We start from the raw sequence: 27161 nt of genomic DNA on the forward strand, positions 1-27161 counted from the left end.
TTATCGAAAGTTATCCGATCAGGTAAAATAAATTTCTTGTGATATTAAATATAGACACCAAGACCGAACAAGAATATATATATACAAATTAATAATCATACTCTAGAGCAAAATAATAATCATAATTTTAATTTTCATTAGGGTGGAGAAGGGAGGGGAGGAATAGACCTACAGCCAGAAACCTGCAAATGAACCTAATTGTTTTTGTTTTATTTTATTTGTATTTTGGCTGTGTGGGAGTGGTGATAAATGTTTAGATGGTGGAGGGCACTCACCTTTTTGGTTTTGCTTTTCTAGGAAGGGATTTCATAATTTTTTCCATAAATTTAAGTATTGATATCAAGTATCAAAACAATTTTCTCATCTAATAAAAAAAAATTTAACATATTCCAGCATGGACACTGTGCTGGTGGAGTGGCCAATGTTGGATTACAGGGGTGGTTACAGTAGTCTTTTTTTTTTTTCCATTAGGTTCTAGGATGAGAAAGAGTGAAATTTTTTTCTAATCTCTTTATTCAAGGTTCAATCTAGGGAATTTTTAAGAAAGTGTTAAACCTGTATGATCTCTATTGATATTGTAGGTGCTTCAATTTTGCAGTTCCAGCCTATTCTAGAAAACCAAAATTATGTTTATCTGAGAGAGATAGTTGTCGCTATACGCTTCTGTGCAGCGGCACCTAGACTTTATCTTTTTTAATATCAATGTTGACCATAAGTTTGATCGTCATGGAATGAGTGATGTTATGAAAGAGAAACATAAATCTCAGATCCCGTTGGAACTAACTAATTAGAACACTTCAGAATAGTGTTAAAATAAGTAAAAACGTTGAAAAAAAAATGATTATTGGAAGAAAATAAATAAAGGAAAATGTAAAATCAATATTTAATAAATAAAAGAATAATCTTGCTTTCAAATGAGAGAATCACAAAAGAAAAAAAAAGCTAAAATCTATATATAAAACATAAATGAAGTTAAGCCTGAACATAAATTAAAACAGAATTAATAAATTTGGCTAATAATGATGTTAAAAAACAATAAACAAAAGAACATAATAACTAAGTAAAATTTTACTTCAATAGTTGACTATAATGAACATATCAGACTTTGACAGACGAAATAAAATTAAATGAGTGGTAATTGGTTAACACAGATAGATTATCAGGAGCAATCTGGAAATTAAATGACCTCTGACGAACAATTTTATGGGAATCAACTTATATCCTCAAAATTCCTGGATAAATTCAAATCTACTTGTCGACTAGTGGGGTTATAAGACTGAAGAGATCTTAGCTGTGGCCGCTGATGCTTATATTATTATTACACCAAACCTATTTTCTCTCACTTCAAACAATGTAATAATGAAATAAACAAAAATATAGGTAAACATTTTTCAAAATAATAAATAGACCTATTTCTGATTTTCATATAAAAACAATATAAAAGATTAAATGGCTTTTTTAAATTAAAATGTGTTATAATTAAAAATTGTTTTCCTAGCCTAATCTTTTATTTGTCACTTCAATAAATTTAAATTGTAATTAATTTGAAATCATCCTTGTTGTACATAACACAGGGAGCTGGTTCGTCCAGTGAATGAACTAGGTGGCCCCCTAGGGTGGAAAAACTTTTGAGCAGATGATGGAACGATAGGCAATTTTTATTTCTTTTTGGTTTATTGGCATTAGCCAAAACATACCAGTTTTCAGAGTTACTGAAAGGTGTTTTTTTGTTGTGAAAAATTGAAATAACAATTTCAACATAAGCACTAAGGGAAATTAAAACTTTTTAAACATAGCTATCACTAAAGAGATAATACTTATTTTATTTTATTCAAACAATGGGATGATATGTTGGGAAAGGATGGGTTGAGCCCCCTAAGTTTGATTATTTGGGGTTGGAGGAGAGGGAGTAATTTTTTCTTTTTGTAAGGCTTCAGAAAACCAAGAGTTGACCTTGCCAAAACATTCTGTAATAATTTCTATAGAAATTAAATTATTTGAAAATAGCCTTTAATTTAGATTTAAAGAAGACTTATTAGAAGCCATATTTAGTTGAATTTTGTATTTTCTATAGGCTCAGGTTGCTGCAATAAAGCCTGAAGTGGCTGCACCACCTCAACCTCAGATAACAACTCCTGAAGTCAAGACGGAAGAAAGGAAATTTGATTTTCCTCCGCATCCTCAAAACTCATCTACTGGACCTCCTGGATATGGAGGTTATTACCCTCCTCCATATTCTGATGTTTCATCTTACCCGTATCATAGGCCTCCAGCTCCTGGTATGTATTATCCTGGTTATTATCAGGATAATCCAGGCTACTACTCTAACTATGATAGTGGGTATCCTGGTTATTTTAGTAATTTTGGTCCATATTCGGGGCAAAAAAATGAAGAATTCGAAAAGCAATCTTGGGGAAACAACTATGGCGGTAATAAGGTAAATAAATCTAGTAGATTAATTATCTTTAGTTACATAGTTGTTATAAAAAATTATATATATATATATATTTTTTTGTTTTTTAGGATAAAAATTTGAAATCACCAAAAGATTTTGAACACTCAAAACCTGGATTTCAAGAATTTCATCACATCAAAGAGGAAAAAACGGAAGTTAAAGAAGAAAAACAGCAATTTAATTGTGGTTTCTCAGGGGGACAGGTATCTTACAATTATAGAAGTTATAATGACTATTCAGAATATCCTTATCCAACACAAGAGTATCAACAACCTCAACCTCCTTGGAATAAAGGAAACTTCTCCAACTTCTCTCAAGCAGAAACTCCTCCAGGGTCTGGAAGTTTAGAAAGAAGTGCTCCTAAATCTGGAAGTTGTGTAACCATGGGTAGTGACCAAAAGAATACTTACAATTCTAATCAGCCAGATAGTGTTGCAAAATTAAATGCTAGTGAAGACAGAGCACACAGTCAATCAAATCAAGCTCCTCCACACGGCATACATGAGCGTAATCAATCAAACCAAAATATAAATGAATCACATTCACTGCATTCTAGTTCAGACCAACAAAGGCTAGTAGGGAACCAAGATCATTCTGGTGGAAACCAAAATATGCATGCTAATCATGGAAATGTTCAGGCTAACAATATGGTTATGATTCCTGATGATCATCAGAGAAGGACCAATCAAGATCATAGTAGTCAACAAGGGCTATTCCTGAATCAGAGAAGTGATAACAGCCATGATGTCTTATCGAGGAATCAAGATAATTTGGTTAGAAATAGGAATAGTCAAGAAATGGAACTGAACAGGATGCATGCTAACAGTCACGTTGTGAGTAGTCAACCAAGCCATAGTTCTCATGATCAGTTACAAATGACTCAGCAAAATATGTATGGAAATAAAACCCAAGAAAATGAATACAGGAATTCTCGCAATCAAGAACGTTTACCTGGACAGCCCATGTTTAGTAATTTTCAAACCAATAAAGATTATTTGATTTCTAATCAGAACTTAAATATACAGTCAAATATGTCAGATAATTCTAGAGTGCAAGGTAATCAGGAACAAACTTTGATTCATCAATCAAACAACTTCAGTACTCAAAGGGCTGAACATATGATGCATCTAGAACATGTTTCTAGTGTTCAAAATATTCAAGAATCACATACACGAATGCAAAATCCCCAAGAGAGGATAACTGGATCTCAGACTTTGTTTGGTTCTCAAGAACTTCAAAGGAGCCCAAGGAGTATGCAAAATATTCATGATGTTCAGCATAGAACAAGTGGGACTCAAGATCATATCCCCACAAGTCAACAAAACGTTTACAGAAATCAGAGAACTGAACATACTATGCAAGGCAATCAAGAACATATTTCAAGTTCACAGCACAATATGTTTGGTAATATGAGAAGTGAACATGGTATGGAACATGTTAATCAGGAGCAAACTTCTAGCAAACAAAAAAATGTTTTTGGAAATCAAAGAGGTGAACACAACATACAGGTTAATCCAGATAATTTGCAGTCTTCACAAAATGTTTACTTAAATCCAAGAAATGAGCATTCTATGCCACTGAATCAGGAAAATATGCAAAATACCCAACAAGGTGTTTATGGGACTCATAGGAATGAGCATAGTCTCCAAGAGCAACTGTCTGCTTCACAACATAACATTAGTACAAATCAAAGAAGTGAGAATAATACAGTAAATCCTGATCATTTGGCAAACTCTCAGAAAGGTCTATATGGTAATCAGCATAGGAATGAACATAGCATTCAAAATAATCATGAGCACATAACAGTTATGCAGCAAAGTATATATAATAAGGAACGGGGAGAGAATAACATGCAGCTTGGTTCTGAACAAGTAGATATGTTTGGTGATCAAAGAAGTGAGCTGAATATTCATGGCAATGCTGCAGGTTCTCAACAGAATTTGTTCAACAGCATTAGGACTGATCATGGAATGTCAGCTCCTCAAGATGGATTATCATATAATCAGTCGAATCTTGGCAGGCAAACAGAAAATCAACAAAGGCATCATATTGGGTCTGAGCATCTAGCAATGAGCAATCAACACATGTTTAGTGGAAGAAATGAACATGGAACTCCTGTGAATCAAGAACATTTACAACAGAGTCCGTCGGGAAATCAAGAGAGAGATTTACAACATAGAGTTACATCCCAAGATCGATTATCTGGAAATAACCAGTTTTTTGGAACTGTTCGAAATGAACTTATACAAAGCAGCTCAGATCGTAGGCATAGACATCAAGAGGAATTTAGTGGAAATAAAAACATTCATGAAATTGACTCTAAACTGAGTGGTCAAAACATAAATCCTGTTAGTTCACAGAGTATGTATGCTGGTCAGAGGGTTGATCAGAACATGCATTCGACTCCTGAGGAAAGTTGCCAACAAAATATTTCTGGTATTCAGGAAAGAATTAGTACAGATCGCTTTAGTGGAGGACATAATATGTTTGGAAATCAAGATGATGTGTTTAGGGGGCAAAATATTCATGAAAGTCAGCATAAGTTACAAAATCAAATTCCTCAGCAAAATATTTATGGAAACCAGTTCATAAATTGTAGCTCAATAAGAGGATCTGATTTGCAAGGCAGTGCTCAGGCTGTTAGTTCTCAAAACCAACACCAGGGTACCAAAAGGAGCTCAAATAATGATCACATGTCAGCAGTTCAGCAACAAGAATCATTTGATCGTCAAGGAAACGATCATAGTATGCAAAAGATAATGAAAACTGATAATCAACAAAAGACTTGTTCTGTTCAAGAACGTAATCCATCTCAATTCAACATGTTTCCGAATCCAGATGGGCAGTACAGACATTGTAATAATCAGGAAGCTATTCAAAATTGTCGAACTAACCTTGGGGAGAGGCAGAATCCTCAAGAATCAGCTAACAGAATGCACTTAAATGTTGATAGACCTTTAGGAAATCAACCTCAAGTTCAAGATCAGAAACAATCAAATCAAAATTACTTTACTAATCAAAGTATTCATGACCAACAAAGATGGATTCATAATAACCAACAACTTCCTGACAGTCAACAAAACATATTTGATAACCGTGGGGCTATATCTAGAGAAGACTCATTTCAAGGAAATCAGAATTTACTTGGGGGGAAAGTCTTTCCAGATAATCAACAATTCCACAGCTCTCAAGAATGTGGAGGACCTGTTTCTCAGCAAGGCATGTTTAGCCAAAGTAATCAAAGCAATAATCAGAGGCAAGATCATAATATGGGAAAAGCACAAAATATTCAAGAAAATCAATATTTAATGTGTCGTGGTCAGGATGCTCATATGCGAGAGCAACAACAAAACACCAATAATACAGCAGAAAGGCAACAAGGTTTACATAGCAAAGATTCTATGCATGGAAGTCCTCAGAACGTCATGAGTCGAAAAAATTCAGCTGATCATCTAAGCTCCCAAGGTATGTCTAATACCTCGGGAATGTATATGAATCAATTACAGCATAATATACAAGAAAATCGCGATTACATGCTTAATAATCAGTGTGGTTCTGAAAATATTTCAGATGTTTCAGGCGGTCATGGAAGCATGCATATGGCCCATCAGCAAAGCGGAATGAATATGAATCAAAATCATGGTTTAACGGGAGCCCAGCATATCAGTTCCATTAGTAATCAAGAAATGCAGAAGGGAAGCCAGAGCCATCAAAATTATGCTCTACAAAATCCTCCTCAGATGCATAGCAGCCATGAGACTCATCAGTCAAGTCTTCAGCAAAACATGCTTAGTAACCAGAGCATTTCCAGGCCTCAAAACAGTGTTATCAACTCACAGGAAATTCAACAAGTGAATAATAATGAAAATATTCCTGGTAATCATCATAGTATTTATGAAAATCAGTTTCACATTCAAAATAGCCAACAAACTATGCAATGTATGCCACCTCAGCATTTGCAAGGACCTCAGAAAAATCTATCATCTAATAATTCAAAGGCCCAAATGTTTGGAAATCAACATCTTATTCAAGGAACTTCCCAGAATATTGGTAGTGGCATGCAAAGCACTCAGACCCATCTTCAGACCAATCAGCAAAAATTAATGTCTGGTCCTCCTACCTCATCCCTTATCCATAATAAAGATGTGCCACAAGGTTCTCATAGTATTCCTACTTTCAGTGGTCACTATCAACAAAATGTACCTGTCAGTTCACATAATATGAATATAGATCATTTGCATAATAGTAAGCTCAATATGAATTCTAATCTTAACGTTCCAGTTAGCCAACATAATATCCAAAATCAACCAAATACTAGTAGTAGTCAAACTGTTCCAGTCAATAAGAATGATTTGCAGAAGATGCAAGGAAGTCCACCGAACATTTCATCTCAGCACAAAATGAAGTCTAATCAAGGCCTGTCTGTTAATCAACAAGGAACCCAGACTGGACCTGACCATTCCTTCCCAATGGCTGCTACTCAACATAAAGTGCAAAACATTCTTAACCAAGGTGGTATGACATCTCATCAACAATCTCAAAACTCTTTTGATCAAACCATCATTATGAGCAGTAAAGGTATGTCAGGAGGTCAGATGATACAGAGCTCACAGCAGCAGAAGCTTGGAGTACAGACAAGTACAGGGAACCCTGAGGAGCAAGGTAGATTTACTGGCAGGTTTAACGAATCATTTATGAAAGAACAATTCCAGGGTAATTACAACAAACCTGGTTTTTTTGGACAAGATGGAAATTACCAATTTCCTTATGAAAAACAGTTTCCTTATCAAGATAAACAGTTTAATGAGTCACCAGGCCCTTCAGGGCAGCAATTTAGGAAAGATGATGCTGAGGAAGGAAAGTCAAAGGAAGCCGAATCTAACCAAAAAAATCGAGATGGTGAAGAGGGAACTAAAATGACAAGTAATTCCTCAACAAATACTGAGAGAGATGAAGAAAGGGATAAAAGAGAGAAGAAAGATGATGATGATAAAGTAGAAAAGAAAGAAATAGTACTGAAGAGCAACAAAGAAGATCCTGGAATTCCTTATGATTGGGTAATTATTAATGCTTCATTTATATATTTTTTCTTATTAAAAATCAGAGCTAATTGATGATTGGCAATTGGCTAATTGCCCCTTGTTCTGCTTCATGCTGTCAATTTAATTATGAAAAACTATCCATATTAGATTTGATGGAAATAAAAGTGTTCATCTAAATTGAAAAGTTTGCAGCTCAAGTTTGATTTTTATTATTGCTAAAACTTATCAGCAAATAACTTAGGTTGAAACACTCCAATTTCAGGAACTAAAATACGAGGATAAGTCAATTGTTATCAGCAGTGTAGTTATAAAATTTTATTGTAATCAAATAGGAAACTTAGAAGTATATTATTTTTCGACATAATCCCCTTGCTTTTCAACGCACTTGGTTCATTGTTGTACAAGCTTCATGATGCCCTCATAAAAGAAGGTTTTTGGTTGAGCTGTGAGCCAGGAATGCACCGCTTCTTTCATTGCTTCATCCAAGGTAAATCTGGTTGGTTCTCAGCTCAACCGAAAACCTTCTCTTATGAGGGCATAATGAAGCTTGTACAACGATGGACCAAGTGCGTTGAAAAACGAGGGTGTCTATGTCAAAAAATGATGTACTTGTAAGTTTTCTACTTGATTACAATAAAATTTTATAACTATATTGCAGATATTAATTGACTTATCTTCGTAGTTTTCTTCCAAATTTTTTTATTCTTCAATTTAATAAAGTTCTAATCTTAGTGTCCTTAAATTATTTTAATAGGTCCGTCAATTTCGCTCTTTCAAACTTATTTCCTTTTTATGACTCCTTGGAAGTTTCTTGATTGCAATTAAAAAAAAAAAAATTATCTAATGTGATATACTAATAATTATTAGATGTATCTTCAAATGACTAATAGAGTTTAAAGTACTTTATTTTATTCTTCTATTTCTTTTGTCCAAGTTTAAATCATTGATCTCCTATCATTCAGATTTATCAGAACTAGCTAGATCTAAGGTCAGTTGGAGTAACTGGGTCATGATTTTAAATCATGAACTACCTTGCCTTTCAGCAGTACAGCGTTTGAATTTGTTGTATGAGACAATAAAATCAATTATTTTATGTTAAATGTCCCATTCCTTTGTCTTCATTTCTATTCTACCTCTATTGGATAACCATTGTTCAAGATGCATTCTTCAAATATTTATAGTCAAGTCCAAGTTGAATTTAATTTTCATTGTATTTAAAAATCTATAAGAAAAAAAATCCTGGTGGGTCCAGTTACCCCTAGAAAGGAGCTGGACCATAAAGATTTTAGTTTCATATAAACTATGTTAATTGAATTAGGATTAATGGGCTTGCTGGCAAATATATTAACCCCAGAAAAAAATTATATCATGTCATTTGAACCACACCATGGTCGCTTTATTGACACTGTTAAAGAACTCATACATAACCATTGGATCTGAAATCAAGACAAACTTATTAATATCACAATTTTTGCTGAGGTACAAGAGGTAATGAAGAAGAAAAAAATCAGTTTCAAGTAAATACTATTTAATAGAGTACAATATAAGTTGTTAACAAACTCTTAATAGTTTAATAATTCATTTACATCATCATTATAGCTGACAAGATCTTCAAATTTAGCTGGGGCTTTGACAGCTTTCTAGCAGCATCTTTTTTTTTTGTAATATAGGATTCATTTCTGGAAGTGAACCCTTTTCCATTTACACTAAACCACCATATTTTACGTAGACCTAGGAATTTAGGACTTAGTTGGTGGTCCAATGAATTGTAAACTAACGATAATGATGGTAGTCAATGTGCTTAGGGTAACTGAGATATGCAATGGTAATTGGGTCCAGATACCCCTAGTATCTGTACCACCCCATTCAAAATAAAAATTATAACCAAGCCGCCCCTCCAAGCTTATAATATAACTGAGAATGCATGCTGGCAGTAACATTTCAAGGTTATATTGTGCTTCTAATTTATGTTGAATTAAATATAATTTTGATATTACCTAAAGTGAAGTTATAGATGTTTTACAAACTCAAGATGATACCACATTGTTATGGAAACAGCTTAAAATTTACAAAAATTCGTAAACAAAATCCTTAACACGGAGCGACATGAAGCAGATTGTTGAAGGAAGAAACCGTTGTTCTTCATTGTTGCCAACTGATTGAAGTCAACTCTTCATAAGTTTTATGGGAAAAAATCTATGGCCCAATTACTCCCTCAGCCTAGATACCCCAACTCACCTTATTTACTATCTGTTGGGTAAAATTTGAAATAAGTCCAAAATTTTTAAAGTGACAGAGATGAAGCAGTACTATTATTTAGATTAATGATTAACTTTTTAAAAAAAAAAAATATGAAATTTTCAGCAGAATTGTCAGTTTAAAAACTCAAATGTTATCTGATATTTATTAACAAATAAAAATTGAAGTAATGAGTGCTTGAATGTTGATAGTTTCAAATATTTATATATTTTTATTTATTTTATTTACTGAAAATATCCCTTCAGTTTAGCAATGTCATTCACTGGAATTTAAAAAGATAAGCTACATGTGATAAGTATTTCAATGGTGTGCTCGTGTGTCAGGGAGTAGTTATTGTGCTTTATTTCATATATGGTAAATTTTAAAGCTTTAAAATGCAAGATCTGTTTTAGTTCAAAATCAAAATTTTTAAAACTTGTTTTGTCCTGTCTCACTGTTTGAAACTGCCTGTGTTTTTCTATCACTTATTTTTAATTTAAATTATAGTATGAATCGAAATAGGGATTTGTCACTTCTCCATAATATTCTCTTTCTCTTGACACATTTGTTACAACCCATTGCTCCTGAAAGCTGGAAAAGGGAATTAATATAAATGACATTTATGTTTTGTTAAAATTAAATTACTAAACAAATGGAGATAAATTTGTTTTAAATTAAATATTGGAATTATTTATTTGTACTGAATCATAAAATAAAATAAATTTTGTGACTTTTAAATTTTCTTCTGTGAAAGTTTGAGACATTGAACATTTATTATTATTATTTTATTTTTGTAGGCTACCGAGTTCCTCAAAGGATATACTCCAGGCGACATTGGTGCTTCTGCAAAAATGGCAGTTTTCTTTTGTATTCTAGAAGAGTCGATAGCTCTTGGTGATAGGATATTAGTATTTTCCCAGAGTTTATTCACATTGAATCTTATGGAGGAACTGTTGCAACAACAGCTAATTCCTGGTAGAGAAGATGAAAAATGGGTTCGAAATATTAATTACTATAGTAAGTATAGTTTTTCTGATATTGGTATCATATTATAATATTGATATTATGGTTATGATTAAAATATGATTTTTTATTTATTTATATTTCTTAACTAAACCTCAAAATTTTAATTTCTCATTAGCTCAAGATAAACTAAGTTTTACCTCTTGAGTTTATCTTTAACTGTTTCCTTAGTCTTCAATAACGTTTTGGTTTTGTTATGTAAATGTACAAATATAAATGAAGTGAAACAAGGAATTAGATCATTCTAATATTGTAAACAACTAAGGTCTTGGTTTGACTTACCTTTGTTGTTTTTTATTAAAGGGGGGCTTCCCTTGCATTCTTTTTCATCTGCTAAATGGTTTTAGTCTTATTTATTTGAAACTAAGCACACTAATTAACAGTTTCTATTGGTTTTTGTTTTACAACTTGATTTCGATGTATAGCTAAAATATTTCCTTTTTCTTTTTAATCCTGAGATAATTTTCTGTATAACCAACATAAACATAGAGGGCTAAAGAAAATTCACAAGTTAAAAAAGACTTTTGTAGTAGCGCAGTCCTTAAATGTTGAGTCCAAGATAATTTCTATTACCATTAGTTTATTTATTTAGTGTTAATAGTATTTCTATTTTTAATACTGACTGAAGATCAATGATGTGAAGAATTTCCCTTTATTTGCAACTAATGTGAAAAAGAAAAAGTATCTTTTAAGAAGAAAAACCTATTCATCTTAATTAGATAAGTGTATTTGTACTGCTTGATGTGTATTTATATTAATTATAAATTAGTGGTACTATCTACTAATTGTTTACTCTTATATATTAATTTTACTTATTATTATTGTTGTTGTTAATTTTAGGATTGGATGGCTCAACTACTGCGATGGAAAGGGAAAAGTTAATCAATGAATTTAACTCAAATTCAAATTTACATTTATTCCTGGTTTCAACAAGAGCTGGTTCGTTGGGCATTAATTTGGTTGGTGCTAATCGTGTTATTGTATTTGATGCCTCATGGAATCCATGCCATGATACTCAAGCTGTTTGTAGGGTTTATAGGTATGTATGCTTTTAAGTAATCTAGCTATACTCTTAAAGTTGATTGTTTTCTGTAATAATTTGTTTTACCTGGGCTCATAATTGAAATATTTGCAATAATGAGTTACTTTTTAGTTTCTTATTGTTCATATTTTGTAAATTGTCAACAGGTATGGTCAGAAGAAACCATGCTTTGTGTATCGTTTAGTAACAGATAATTGCCTTGAAAAGAAAATATATGATAGACAAATAAATAAGCAAGGAATGTCGGATAGAGTCGTGGATGAGTGTAATCCTGATGCTCATCTATCCATTAAAGAGGTAACTTCACTTTGCTGGGATGATAAGACCGATGATGATGGTCCGAAAGACTTCTCCAGTCTTCAGGATTCTTATATTGATGTTGTCCTACAGAAAGTGATACAGAAGCATTCATCTCTTCTTAGCAAGGTTCATTTTTTTTTGTTAAATATTTTACATACCTTTTCTCACCTTCTTGGGTGGGTCTTAATTTCTTCATTTTCTATACTTAGTAGTTTTATATACAATGATAATTAATTTATATTGATATTATACTAAAAATATTATCATTATACTCTACTTGTATAAAGCATTATTAAAAAAGAATATGCTGAATAAGGTCCATGTATTAAGAAGTAATGAAAAGAGGTAAATAATAAAAATAAATAATGGCATTATATAACAATCCTGTAATGTTATTGCTATCCCTACGGATATCTTTGCTATATATATTGTTGCCACTTTCAAGGCTCATGTTATGTTCTATGCCATGTATTCTGTGGATGACTGAGAATTTGAGGAAAAGAAAAATGATGATGTTGGAAATACAGCAATTAACTTTCCATAATTGTATCTACATTTAGGAACACATTAATGGTTTTTCTTTTTTAATTTTGTGTGCCATTCATATTTTAGATGGTCATAGGCCTGTTTTTTGTTTTGTTTTTTTATATTATAAAATTTATGAGGATCTGCTAGAAATATAGCAATAATAAATAATATATTTTCATAATTAATTACTATTTTTTAGGAACCGTTTCAACATGAGTCACTTCTTGTTGATCGAAAAGAAAAGAAATTGTCCCAAGCAGAAAAAAGGTTAGCTAAACGAAGTTATGAGTTGGAAAAACAGGCAACTACAAGACCTGTCTATAATGGAGTTCAAATGAATCAGCCTAGGTGAATAACAACTTTTTATGTAATATTAATAAAATGAGTTTCATTAGCTAGCTGTATTACAATTTATTGCTTATATATTTTTTTTTCAGACCAAAACCTATGGCAAGTGTGAGACCTATGCAAGCTGAAATGGGCCAAACACGACAACGTGGTTGGATTCCTGCTTCAGTTTGGCAAAGGCAAGGAATGTCAGCACAAGAGATGACACTTCCTCTAGGTATGATTTTTTAAGTATATATTATGATCGATTTTTTTTTTTCTAATTCTATCAATTAAAATGATGAGAAATTTGATTTTTTATGATAGGACTTCGACATGTACAAGTTATTGAGTGGATTCTAGTGTAAATTAGTTAAAATATAAACAATATTTTATTTAAACCTAAAAATTATGATGAATAATAGAAATAAGACAAATTAAAGCTTTTGGTGGCTGAGCATGTTAGGTTAACACACTTAGTAAGCTGCTGTCTGAGCCATATACCATTGTCATCGTACCTGTTCCTATGCTACCACAACTTGACAACACTTTGTTTCCGACTGCGGTCAAAGTGTTAAAAATAATATAAAGCTTTAGAATAACCAACTCTTGTTAGGCTATGTAAACGTATCAAATCTTATTAAAGAACACTTATTAAGTTATAACATGTAACTTTACTTAACTAACTTGAAGTTTGTTATGACTTATATTATGAGTAATTACTATAATTACTTCATTATGTAAGTTGTAATTATAACTAATTAATTGTATAAGTTATAATTATAATGGCTTAATTATATAAGTAATAAATTAAATATATAAATGAATATAAATTAAATATATAAGTGCTTAATTATAGAAGTTATAATTAATTGTTATAAGCTATAATTTTTTATATCTTATAACTTGACTTTACTTAAATAACTTCTAAGTTTTGTGTTAAAGAACACTTATTAAATAAAATCATTATACACCTTAAAGTTTCAAATTAATCTATTATAATATCACTAAAGAAGAAATATGCCAATAAAAATGGGATGCTTAGTGCTCATCATGTTTTAAAATATATAATCTTAGTCTAAACTAAATATTAATTGAATAAAACTAAAAAGAATTGAAACTTGAAGTTAAGCTAATAACTTAGTAGTTGTGGGATAGATGTATAGTTGTTTTAAATAAAGGAAGTCATATACTGTTCTATTTTGATTATAAATTTTAGGTATTCAAATGATTAACATCTTATTTTTGTGATTGCCCTTTTCAGATTTTTTTTTTCCTGGAGTTCTTTAAATCCTAATTTATTAATTTTTTTAAAACTTCATTATTTATTTGTTGAATAATAATACAAGCTACTAAAATTAAGGGCAATGGATATTAGAGTTCTAAGTATTTGTTCATTCTATAATAATGACAGAAATATACTCAAATTATTGAATTAGAAACAAGGAAATAGATTGATGGTTGAAAATTTATCATCAATTAATCTTCATTTTATTAATTTTCTTATCTTCATTATTTATGTATTGATTGACTAGAGATCTGGGATTATATCCGTCAGTAAGAGTTAGTTATGATGAATTATTTGCATTTATCAATATTTTAATATAATTTACAAATAAATATATTTACTCCAATAAAAATTTCACTTCAAATATAAATATCAATATATAATGAATAAATATTAGTATTATACACTGCATAGATTATCAAATTTTTAAATTTATATAATCACTAGTATTATGCTGCATTACATGATAATTTATTCGATAAAACAGTTAATTAATCGGTTTATGTAATTATTTATGTACATTATACATGTATAATTTCTCGAACAAAAAATATTAGAAAATATGTTTTATTTATTCTGGTTATATATCCTATTTGCATGTTCAAAAACATTATTAAAATATACAAAGTCTTCTGATATTTTAGTTTTAATATAAGTATTTACTGTGATCTTGTTTTAGTTTTATATTAAAATATTTAATAATTATGTAATACCGCTCTGTCCTATTTCTACCTATTTTGTATTAGATCAACTTTATGTAATGCCTGTTGGGGCATTTTAATAATAGATGGAGCACCATAAAATGAAAACCAAAATAATACAGAAAAGAAAATATGCTTTCCAATTGATATAAAAATTTAATAATATTAAATATAAACAAATAAAATAAATTAAACTATACCATCCTATTAGTACAAAAAAAAAAAAAAAGTATAAAAATAATGAAAGGAAGAAAATTAAGACGCTTAAATATGAAAAATCTTAACCCCCCAATCTTATAAAATAAACAGAGTAAAAAAAATTAAAAAATATTTAAAAAAACTAATTCACCAATATTATATAATGACTAAACACTCGAGGTTTAATAAAATTAAAAAAGAATGTCACTCACAGTAGCTGGAAGAATAGAGTTTGTCGATATGCGCATATCAAATAAAAAATAGATAGTGTGAAGGTATACAAATTAACACATATTTAATACCTGAAAAAACAGGAAGTAGACTGCCTAGGAGTTCTCATCAGCTTGTCCGTATGTTTTATAGTTCCTCATTCTGTACTGTTCTTGGAACGAGGTCTTCGTAAAGCCGTGACGCTCTTATACATAGAAGGCTTACCTCATTGAAGTATTTTTTCCAACTAACTGTTAACAGCTGTTTTAATTTTTATAAAAACATGATTGAAAAGTCAACTGGAAAGGTGATTAAAAATTAAAAATAAAATTTATAATATGTCTTCCTTTGGGCTTTAACAATGTGAATCGATTTATTATATTAATCTTCAGTATATCCAAATTTTACTACTATAATATGATAAAACATTCAGCTAAAATTTTTTTATAAATAGAAAAATAACACAAGACAAAAAGAAATTTAAAAGTCCATACTTCCATGGTTTTCATACTTTTTCTATACTTTTTCTTACTTTATCCGGACTAGGCAGACGGCTGTTCTTCTTCTGATCCCCAAAATTCCAAGTTTCAAAACATGAATTATTCACAACACAAGCCAATAATTCCTCCAAGTCCTACTCTCACATATTACTTTTATACACTAAAAACATTTATATTTTTCTTTTTCTATTGTCACAAATTGAAACTAGCTTTTATCAATCCTATTTTCCTATAGATGCAAAATATCACTAAAATATTTGAATAAATGTTTCCTTCGTTCTTCCTCATTTCTAAAATATAATTTAAGACTTCTGGATATTTATTTGTTGCTTGTATTTGATTCTAACATTCCTCAGCTCTAATATAATTTTGTTTAGTAAATCAAAGACTTGAGTGATAAAGTACAATAATTATCTGTAAGTCTGGGATAATTACTGGTACTGGTAATGGTGGGGGGAACAAGTCTGGCAAGTGGGTCTGTTGGTCCTTTTTGCCATCCCCAAGTTGGGATAATTAAGAAATCATCTACTTATTTTCATGCTTAATCATGAAACCTTACTAAATAACTTAAACTCATTTTATTTATTTTTTCTCGATTTGATAAAATGTAAGTGTTAAATTATTGAAGTAATTATTGTATACGGGAAATGGGTTGTGCATAATTTGCACTGAGATTAGAATTAGATCAGCTATACTCTTCATATATTCAATATATATTATATATTTCTGAATTCTGTCTATGCCAAGAGAAAGAGAGAGAAAAGTTTCATTTCAGCTACGCTGTCTGTATATGGGTTACTCTCTACTTCAGGATAATTATCAATCTATCATAAACATGATTTCAATGAATTTTCCCTTTTAATTTAATTATTCACTTATATATGTTATTATTATCTTATCTACCTTATCTTTTGTTTCTGTTAACCCTCCCTGATTTTATATTAGTCTATATTAACTCAAACATTAAAAAGTAAGTCAAAACATAACATTTTGCTAGTTTGCACCCGCTTAAGACCCAATTTTCAAGGGAAAAAAAAATGATTAACTATGCCTATGTTGTTACAGATGTGGTGATTCCAACAAACGCTGCTGATAGAGCATCGATAGTATTGAAAGCAGGTCAGAAAGTTATGGTTCTCAAATCTCCTAAGGGAATATACATGCAGTTGGAAAATGGAAAGATTATAGCCATCAGAACGGCTTTCAAAGTTGGCGCTAAAAAACCAGGAGAACAACAGCCAGGAAAGGGAAGTGAGTTCTATTTTTCTAATTTAGTTCCATAAAGCTTTCCGATTCAGTTATGTAGGTAGCTTACATCAATGGAGAGCAATATTTTTTTAAAGTTATTCAGAACTGGATACTCAATTAATCTATACAGTATTGAGAAAGATAGAGGTTATTTTTATTGTCAGATATTGCAATCTGCCCTCAACTAAGATCAATAAGAAGGATTGCTGTACCAAACTAAAAACAAGATACTAATTTTTTTTAAAAAATTGATGCTACTTTTTATTATAGGACTTTGCTGTATGTGGTTACCTTTTTTTTTTTTTTAATATTTAAAGGCAATATAACATGATTTTCAATCCTCATAACGCTGGACATTACTAGTTCTAATGAACAACTTCATGTGATACAATTTCTGTTTGAAGTTGATTCTTTATGAAAAAAAAAAATAAAACAATTATGTTAAGGCTCATGAAATATTAGAAGTTCCCTTTAAGCTATTCTTGCTAATTTCTTCTCTGGATTGATGCCACCAGTAATGTTATCCTACTGTAATGAGGAAAATTGAGATTGATCTGACTATTGTTTTTTAAAACTTATTGACTTTTTTTTAATTAACTTTATTTTTATTTTTATTCAATGATTTAAAGCAGGAAACAGGTCACGCCTTTTTTCTTTTATTTTTTTTTTCCTGATACTTAACTGTTGTCATCAGATGAGATTGGAAGGAAGACTGGGAGGCAGCAAATGATATCACCAAGGGGCAGACCGGTTCGAGCTGTCGGTCCTGTATCTAGGCCTCCCCCGGTTACTGTTACTGTCACCAGGAAGAGACCGACTGAGGAGGAACCATCTGTGTAAGTTAATAGAAAGTATTATAATAAATTAGTGATTTCAGGATTTAGGGTTAAGATTGTGGACACACCCTCACGTGGGTAATGAAGAAAGAGACCAGTCTAGAAAACTGAAATTCAGATTCTGAGCGACTGAATGTAATCTGTCACCTAACACTAATGCCTTCTATCATGATAACCTCTGCATTTTTTCTTAAAAAGTAAATTAAAACGTAGCTGTAAAAGGAAAAATATATTGATAAAATTTAATGTGGAAGAAATAGAAAGATTATTTTAATTATTTTGGTGTTTTTTTTTCACAATTTTTATTTATTTATTTTTTTTTAGTTAGATTAGTATATTTTTAAAGAAAGGTTAATACAAAAATGTCCTTTAGTAATCTTGATTTCAGTCCCGAATGAAGTTTTGATCATCATTAGTCAACTACTGGAGTATCTTGGAAATTTTTGATACCTGGTGTTCTTCTATGTGAGGTATTCCTAATTAGCTATGCATTTGTCTGTATCTATTAAGTACGAGCATCATTTATTGTCAAATGGAGTTCTGTTTAAAGTTGCTGATTTTTTCTTTGGGTATAATTTTTTTAAAATTAAATATTTTATTCCAAACTGTCTTAGCATTTTGGGTTTGGGTCTATTTGGACATAAGCATGTTTTAGGGGAATTAAGCATTCACGTGTTTCAACGAATGCTTGACAAAATTAATGTAGTATGTGTAATTATTAGTCTCCTTTCAGATGGTTATTTATCGATTATTAAAGATTGTCTTGGTTTTTGGTCTGTATTTTTTGATCTGTATGTGATGGTGATGGCTGTTATTTTCTGTAATGTTTTTGAAGAAGGCTCAATGTTAACTACTCTGGTTTTCTTGATCATATTAAATAATATAATTAGATTGGCTATTAATTATTATGTTTGAACTGTTATTTGTTACTAATGTGTAAATATAAATATCTGAATTTCTTCTTTAATTGAATATTTATTATAGTAATAATAGAACATTCTAAAGAAAACTTTAGTTCCTCTTTAATTGTTTTTTATAGTGAAAAGTTGTTTTAACTGTTTTTATGTAACATGATTCGGTAATATACCCTTTGAAACGGTAAAATAATTATGAGCTATAAAAGTTTCTATTCTGTTAAATATGTAATAAACTAATCTGATAAATGAAATACTACTTTTAATTTCTATAGACTTAAAAAATACTTTACCTTGATAGTTAAAAAAAAACTTGCTAGAGAGAGAATATATATGTATTCTCTTTATATTTGTGTGTGTATGTATATGCACACACAAACATACATACATTTTGGTCAAATAATTAATAAGGACTCGGCACTTGGATTGCTGACTGCAAACAGAAAATGTAATTCTTTGACCTTACTGGTCTAGTTAAGATACCAAGACAAATTTGTTTTGCCAGCAGAAACAAATATTTTATGTTTTCTCCATGAGTTTTAAATATCGAAATTCATCCAAACTCATTCAAAATTCTTAAATTATTAGAATTGATACAATGTTAATGTGAAAAAAAATTCCCTAAGTCTTAAAAAAATACAAAAGCTAACCATGGAAATCTAGTTCATAAATCACTATGAAATAACTCTTGGAAATCCAAAATAAAATAAGAGAAATTTAAGAAGATAAAAAAAGACAAGAAAGGGATGTAAAAGCTAAGAATTATAAATCCATTTATAATTTTTACACTAAAATGTTGCTTCTGTATATTGTTTACAGTTCACATGAGTATAAATTAAATAAAACTAGCTATTTTTTCAATGAAATTTATTTCATAATGGGTTTTGATGAAAACCAATTATATGAAACTAGAACAAATGTATTAATAGCCTCTTTAGAACTAAGGATAATGTATTTTTTTTATATAAATTACACTATGGCCTTTACTTGAGGGGATACAGTGCATTCATTGAATTCGACAATTTTATGCAACATAATTTTTTTTTTACCACCTTGTATTTGCTAATTACTTTGAATATTATAAGGAAACTAAAAAGAATCTCATCAACAATTTTAGAGACGTAAAATATCCAAAAAATCCAGAAGTCCCTCTTCCCACTGTGTTAAATAGAATCAGCATTTATCATGTGTTGCAATTTTTTTCTTATTGATTTCATTAATTCATCATAGATAGTGACAGGATACAATGTAATGTGATTTGATGAATACCTTTCGTTAATTCCAGCTGGTGCCTGTGGTAGGATGGTATCTTCCTCTCCTATGTTAGCAGTTTTCAGAAAATGTTTGCAGTCCACAATCTGTGTGCTTGTGCCTTTGATCGTCAATTGTGATTACAAGATTAGTTGTGTTTCACAATAAATTTTTAACTAAGATTTTTGTCCCAAATAATTTTGTAACATTATTGCTTATTTTATTTGTGCTATGCCTATCTATTTATGTGTGTAACTAACCATTAAAACTTGATATTTAATTTCATTACTAATTTCTGTTTAGAATTGTGTTTCCAAGAAACTAGTTGTGTCTGCAAACTAATAACTATCTAGATTTTGGGCGTTATTACTCATGATTTTGTATGTTTTTGATATTAATTATGACTAATAATTTAATTTTAGATTTTAATTGATGATTATTTTTTATCTTCTTTAATATCCTTGCTGTAAGCAAATTGATGCATACAGACCAAGTGTCTTGGTTATACCACCTCAGTATTCATCTGATGTGGAGGGGCTGTATTTTTAGTGTTCATGGCAGAAGAATAATATATTTTTTGTTCATTTTCCTTTGATATATTATTATATCATGGATGTTAATATATACGTAACAGTTATTCTTGAGCTTGATTATCTTAAGATGGCATTTTTGTGGAATAGATTTTGGACTTTCACTGGTCCCTCTTAAAGTTGTTCTGATGTCGGTTTTTTTTGCATATCTCACTATTTGATTTCTACTTGTCAGCTCATTGTGTACATCAAAGTCATGGTAAAGACATTCTAAGGCTATAGTGACTTTTTTACTTGTAAATAATTAAATTGATTTTTTTTTTCCAATTCGGGGTGAAATGGCCTGAGCTGGAAGAGATACATATCCAGCATTGCATGCTTTTCGAGTTTTACAAGGTTAGTAACACAACGGTTGCTACCAAAAATATTTGTGATGTTTATCCAAAATCATTAGACGTTTGTAAATGTCGAAGGTGGTTTTTTAAGTTCAAATCCAGTCATTTTGATCTTTCTGACTCGTTTCGATAAGAAAGACCAACAATGTTAGACAATGACATATAATGGGTGAAAGTGGAAGCAAATCCATGTCAGACAATCTAGGAATCATCAAACAGTCTCGACCAGTCTCCAGAAAATTAGGAAAGTAAACAGTGCAGGTGTTTGGTTTCCGCATAATTTACAAATTAGACAAAAAAAAATTTAAAAAATGACATTTTTTAAGTGAGATTGTGTCAAATACTATTCATCATCATCACAGGCACTGCAAATGGTACAGGTCTTTTCTTTACCTTGTCTACCCATCTCACTCTTGACCGTCCCGTGTTTCTTTTTAAACCTCCCTGCAGCAGACAGGGATAGGGAGAACTGGGAATTCTCAGGCAGTAAGTAGGGCACCAGAATCCCTTATCGTCTTCTCTAGTGCTAGGCTGAATAGCAGGTATTACAGGCTTTCCCCTTATCTCAGCCCCATTGTGGTCACGAATGTCTCAAACACATCGATCCTCTCTAAAATAGATCTATTTAAGAGGGATATTGATTCCTTCCATTGCCTGGTTCATCTCTCTAATGTCTAATGACCCAATCATAAGAAGAGGTGATGTGTGATGGTGTTGTATTCCAGGGTTCTTTCAAGGATGCTTAATGCAAAGATTTGATCTGTGGTTGATTTCTCTCTCATGAATCCAGTTTAGTAGATTCCTGCCTTTCTTTCTGCATAGGGAATTAGCCTCTGATAAATGATATTAGATAGAACCTTATATGATTAGTTTAGGAGAATTACACCACAATAATTACTGAAATTTCTTTAATCTCCCTTTTTATGGAGAGGATCGATAATGCCTGTGTACCATTCCCCTGGAATGCTCTTAGTTATCCAAATACTGTGGAGGAGGTCACAGATAACATTGAGTAGCTCATAGCCTCCAGCCTTTAAAAATTCTGCGGCTATGCTATCTGTTCTAGGGGCTCTATTGATTTTTAGTTTAGGATCCCATAACAAATTTCTTCTTTATAGTGGTTCAACTCGTAACTATACGCCATTGTGGAGATCAAGAGATTCACCTTCCATATTTGCGTCCTTGGAAGCTCCTAGAATACTTCTAAAGTGGCTAAACCACCTACCAAGATTGGCTTCTTTATTCGTAATCAGAGATCCATTCTCTCCTCTGCAAGCATTGTTTGTTTGGTGAGTTCTATGCTTTTCTATCATTTCCTTCTCTCTCTGCCTCCTGTTTGTCACTACTTGACATTCTAGACCAAACCATCCAACTTCCTCTGCTGTTCGTCTGATGGTGTCCTTACAGTGATTCCATCTTCCATTAACCTTATCTTCAGAGAACCTTGATTATAAAGCTTTATCTAGTCTCTGGGTGAATTCTTCTTTGTACTCAGGTTCTTGTAGTTTCCGATTATTTATTCTTTCCTTTCAACCCCCTTTAGTATTTTGAGCATTACTTTATTCTAGTTCGAATTCATGATAAAACAAAACCATATAATGATTGGCATCAAAATTAGTTCCTCTAAAAGTTTTCACTGCCATGAGCCTAGATCTTTGTCTCCTACTAACAAGAATATGGTCAATCTGGGATCAAATGATTGAAAACTATTAGATGATTATTCATTAAGTATTAACAATTAGATGATGTAAGTTAGGTGTGTGATGCACTCACCATTGGGGAGGGAAGAGAAGTTCGTAAGTGTTGTGCAGATCTTCCCAATTTGATGAACAGTGGCCACTTTGCCAAATTATGTCTTTTTGAGAAACTTCTAAGACAATATTTAATGTAATAACTTAATCTTATTTTCTTAATCTTGTTTAGGTTCAATTGAAATGTTAAAATTCATTCAGTCGAGCTGAATCAGATTAGTGGATGGTCACACCTAATTTTTCTTTACCTCTTAAAATAATTTTCTGAAGTTTGAGTAAGAGAAAAAATCTCATTCAATAATTCTTATCTTGTGTGTTTTCTTTTTGCTTCCTCCCTATTGAAGATGGAAGAACTTAGTTTAGAAGATTTATACAGGAAGTGATTATAATTTGTGTCCTCAAAATCGAAAGTTTCTGCTCATATTTTACGTTTTAGATGTAAGAAACATTAAAAAGAAATTCAATAGGTAATGTTTAAGGAATTGAGCTCACAAACAGATATAATTTACAAAATGCAGGATATTTCTTTGATAAAATGAGAAACTCATAACTTAATATAAGTAGTTAGTGCAAACCTTCATTAATATACAATTGCGTCCATTTCATGTGTAGAAGCTGGTTAAAAAAAAATCATCCCTACTTTGAGCAGTTGTTAACTGTTTCTAGATCTGACATTATTTAAATAATCTATCATCTGCTATATGAATTCCAATTTTTTTTTTTTTAATGTAGGTTAGGCTTGGTATTAAGTTTTGATTGTGAGGCTGGCTAATTTTTCTTTTAGATTCATCCATTCATGGGTCCAAAGAGAATGCAGTTTAAATTTTATTTTTCAAATTCATTTTGTAGTTAATGCCTGATGTGTGTCATATTTTCTGAATGCCGGGAGGTTAGGAGGACAAACCTTTAAATAGAATACATGTCCTCCAAATAACAGATGTCTGGTCACTCTAGTTCCAAGAGGGTTGGATTACCCGGAAAGTTAGTTTAGCAAGGCTCTAATAAATATATGTATTTGTGGTTTTCTAAAACATATAGAAATAAACAATTGGAAAATTAAATTTGTTTTTCCCTACACATTTGTTGTTAACATTTTTTTTTTTTGTGTGCACAATAGAATAAAATGGCGGATCTACTATTATACTTGGCTTAAGTTTTTTATTTATTCAATCAATATTACTTTAAAATTTTTCTTAAATGTAATTAATTAAATTATTACATTTTATTTTAGCATGTTTGTTAAATACACCTTGTACCTAAAGGATACCAGTTTTGAGGGAAACGTTTAATTTGTGTATGAATGATTATTGTACATACAAATTTAATTTTTCTCAGGGACTCATTACGTTTGTATTAAAGTAACTTTCTAACAATTGCAGAGTTATGGTATTAATTTTGTTTGTTAAAAATCTTAATCTTTCGTATGAGTGGGTGAGAAGCTATAGGGTACAAGTAAGTAAAATTGAGTAGTTTTACGAGTAAGAGGTTTCTTCCTATCTTCCACTGCTTGAGCAAAATTTATGCTCAGTAGTGACATGTGAAATTATCAGTAAGTATTCATTAATTATTGATAATTTCACTATTTTTTACATAAGTTTGATTTAAGCACAGATAGATTAAAGCAAAAATGTCTTATTCAGAACATTGTTACATGTACTCCTTGGGTTCTTATCTTTTCATATCTAAGTATTTGTAGTTATTAACAAATGGCTGTAGGAGAGATAACTGGCATCCTGTAGTTGTTATTGGATTGAATTAGTTATGGCATTATCTGTAAGGCTGTGCTGAATTTTTTTATTAAAATTTATATATACATCCACATATCTTGAAGTATTGGATTTCAAAATGTTGATGAGATGCCCTTAAATGGATATTAAATTAAGAAATGCTGAGAATTTATTTTCATGCTTTGATAATTTTTTTTTTTATAGGAGGCGAGATGAGGATTCTACTTCAACTGCTCCACCTGTAACTGCAACCATTTCTCCAATGGATGTACAAGGGACAGAAAAAGATGTCCCTAATCCATTTACAGCAGCAGCTGCTGCTTCCTTGAGCAGTAAACAACTCAACTTGTCTTCAGCCTCCCAGCAAACTAATCAGCCACCACAGCAGTCTGCTCAGGTGCAGAACATGCAAAATCAAAATCAGCAGCAGGACGTTCAACAGGCTGTACCACAGGCACAACACCCTTCCGTGCCGCAGCCTCAGCACAGTCACCAGATGGTGGCACAACCTCCACACGGCCAGCAATCACTAACTCAGTCCAAAACCGTGCCATCCACTCAGTTTCTACAGCAGCAGCCTATTCAACAACCAGTTGCCCAACAGCCAGTTCTGCATCAGCCAATTTCTCAGCAGGTGGTACAGCATCAGCAGCCCATGCACCTCTCCCATTTATCTCAGCCACAACCTCTATCTTCACCACAACAATCCCATCAGCCACATCTTCAGCATTTACCACATCAACAATTGCAGCAGCCAATCTCACATCTTTTGCCATCTCAACCAATTCCTCCCCATTCTCAGCTTCCATCTCAGTCTGCTCATCCCCAACAGACTGTGTCCCTTTCTCCATTACCTCAGCAGACAATCTCACATCCTCAAATATCCAAGCAGCCAATCGCTCATTCTCAGCTAACTTCACAACCACATCAACACTCCCAACAATCTCTCCTCTCCCAAAGTCAGCTCCCTTTGCATTCAATTCCACATTCCCAAATGCAATCTCTTCCAATCCTTCCACTCCCAAAAATGCATCACTCTGTACCTATTCACCCACAAATCTCCCCTCAAGCAGTCCAACCTCATACCCAGCTTCCTTCACAGCCTATTCCTCATGTTCTGTCACAACAATCTCTTTCTCAGCCTCAACTTCCCCAACAATCTATGCTCCATCCTCAAGTTCAGCATCCTCAGCATTATGAGCCCCCACCAATCCCACCATTGGTGGGGGATCAGCTTACATAGTGGTATCAGTATTATGGACTCCTGTTAAATCCTTGAGTACGAAATTCTTTTTTTCATTTATTTTATACACGTTCATAAAATAAATGTTTTTAATTTGATTTCACTGCCTGCGAAGAGGCAATTTGTATTATATTGTTTTTCTTGACTTTAGTTTGTAGGTAAATCGTGAACATTAGATGTGTTCTTACGACAAAAATGTATTTATTTCTAGTAGAGATTTTGTCGATTTAATTTTTACTCGCAATATTAGATATTTCTATTATGTATATAAGTAATTATATAGTGGAAAAAGAATGTTATGTATAAATTATGTTGTTAATCGTTCTGAAAAAGAAAGCAACAAAATAAATAAGGTAATGATTATCACTAAAAATGTATGTAATTAAATTTAGTTCTCATCTCAGTGTATTATAAAATTTTAAATAATGAGAGAATTAAAGCAGTGAGAAATCGCATTTAGAACGAAAAATATACATAGATATGAATTATCTCGATATTTTATCTGTTCCTTTTATTTAAATTTTTTACTATCCCATCGTATTGTTATTTTTTAGCTCGCTTTTATTTAAAATAGAACTATTAAAATGTAAAGTTTTATTACCTAGGCGTTTACTTATTAATTATCCCCTCCATCCTGTCAGAATTCTAGTACATAATCTTTTGTGATGCTGATCTCTTTACCGAGTAGAAATTTTGTTTTGTCTTTATAGAAAACTTTTATGATAAATAAAAAATATTCATTTTTTATGCGTTTCTCTTATTCTTCTTTATTATAACTCGTAAATATATGTGTCATTTAAGTACTTGAAAATTACTGATGATTAGATATTGTAATTATTGTTATTGTAAATATTTAAAGCAATTATTGTGAGCTCTCCCTTTCTCCAAGATTAGTTGAATAAATAATTAATTTTCAGCTAAAAGAAAATTGAAAACGTTTATTTTAAATGTCCTAATTATTAAAGTTGGAATGAAAATTTTGTTTGTTATAAATATTTGATTTTAATAATCAATGTCTTATTCAGAAAAAATAGAAATACTATTTGTAAAAGCAGAAACAGTAACTGTTTTGACTAAAAATTAATATTATTATTACATTTATAATTAAAAATGATTTGTTAAAATTTACTTTCTATAACATAACATCAAGTAAAATTTTAAAATTTTAATATTAGGAACAAAACAGTAACTGTTTTGACTAGCAACATCCTTACCATATTTTGAACATGGTGCAAAATAAATTTATTAATTGTTAATTACTGTATTTTAACTGAACTCTTGCACTTATAAGATAAAATACTAGCTCTATAAAATCTAAATCCAAACTGACTCCAAAGGCCACTGCAGAATATTCAGGTAAGTTTTATATCTACTTAACCTAAATAGTTCTTTATGTAAGCAATGTTTATTATTT

The 27161-nt window shown here is 31.2% G+C and overlaps 1 protein-coding gene and 1 long non-coding RNA gene across 5 annotated transcripts in view; one reads left to right on the forward strand and one right to left on the reverse strand.

Moving 5' to 3' along the window:
- LOC136795948 (uncharacterized) overlaps window positions 1-15605 on the reverse strand; it is a 21587-nt gene extending 5982 nt beyond the window's left edge. The window contains exon 1 of the long non-coding RNA XR_010843650.1: window positions 15445-15605. This is a non-coding gene — a long non-coding RNA (uncharacterized lncRNA). The remainder of the gene's footprint in view (window positions 1-15444) is intronic.
- LOC106685653 (uncharacterized) overlaps window positions 1-26494 on the forward strand; it is a 49445-nt gene extending 22951 nt beyond the window's left edge. For 3 of the 4 annotated variants that reach the window (XM_014428454.3, XM_014428456.3, XM_014428455.3), the window contains exons 14-23: window positions 2075-2437; window positions 2524-7512; window positions 10533-10752; window positions 11599-11797; window positions 11947-12226; window positions 12828-12976; window positions 13066-13193; window positions 16918-17103; window positions 17795-17936; window positions 24709-26494. In XM_014428454.3, the coding sequence (XP_014283940.1) occupies window positions 2075-2437; window positions 2524-7512; window positions 10533-10752; window positions 11599-11797; window positions 11947-12226; window positions 12828-12976; window positions 13066-13193; window positions 16918-17103; window positions 17795-17936; window positions 24709-25747 (7695 nt within the window). In that variant the 3' untranslated portion in view covers window positions 25748-26494. Of the gene's footprint in view, window positions 1-2074; window positions 2438-2523; window positions 7513-10532; window positions 10753-11598; window positions 11798-11946; window positions 12227-12827; window positions 12977-13065; window positions 13194-16917; window positions 17104-17794; window positions 17937-18324; window positions 18407-24708 lie in introns of all 4 variants that reach the window. The other variant, XR_001343878.3, reaches the window with a different exon arrangement.
- The last annotated feature ends 667 nt before the right edge of the window (window positions 26495-27161 follow it).

The sequence above is a fragment of the Halyomorpha halys genome, unplaced genomic scaffold, assembly GCF_000696795.3.
Source record: "Halyomorpha halys isolate HHAL.00 unplaced genomic scaffold, Hhal_1.1 Scaffold722.1, whole genome shotgun sequence".
NCBI classification, from domain to species: Eukaryota; Metazoa; Arthropoda; class Insecta; order Hemiptera; family Pentatomidae; genus Halyomorpha; species Halyomorpha halys.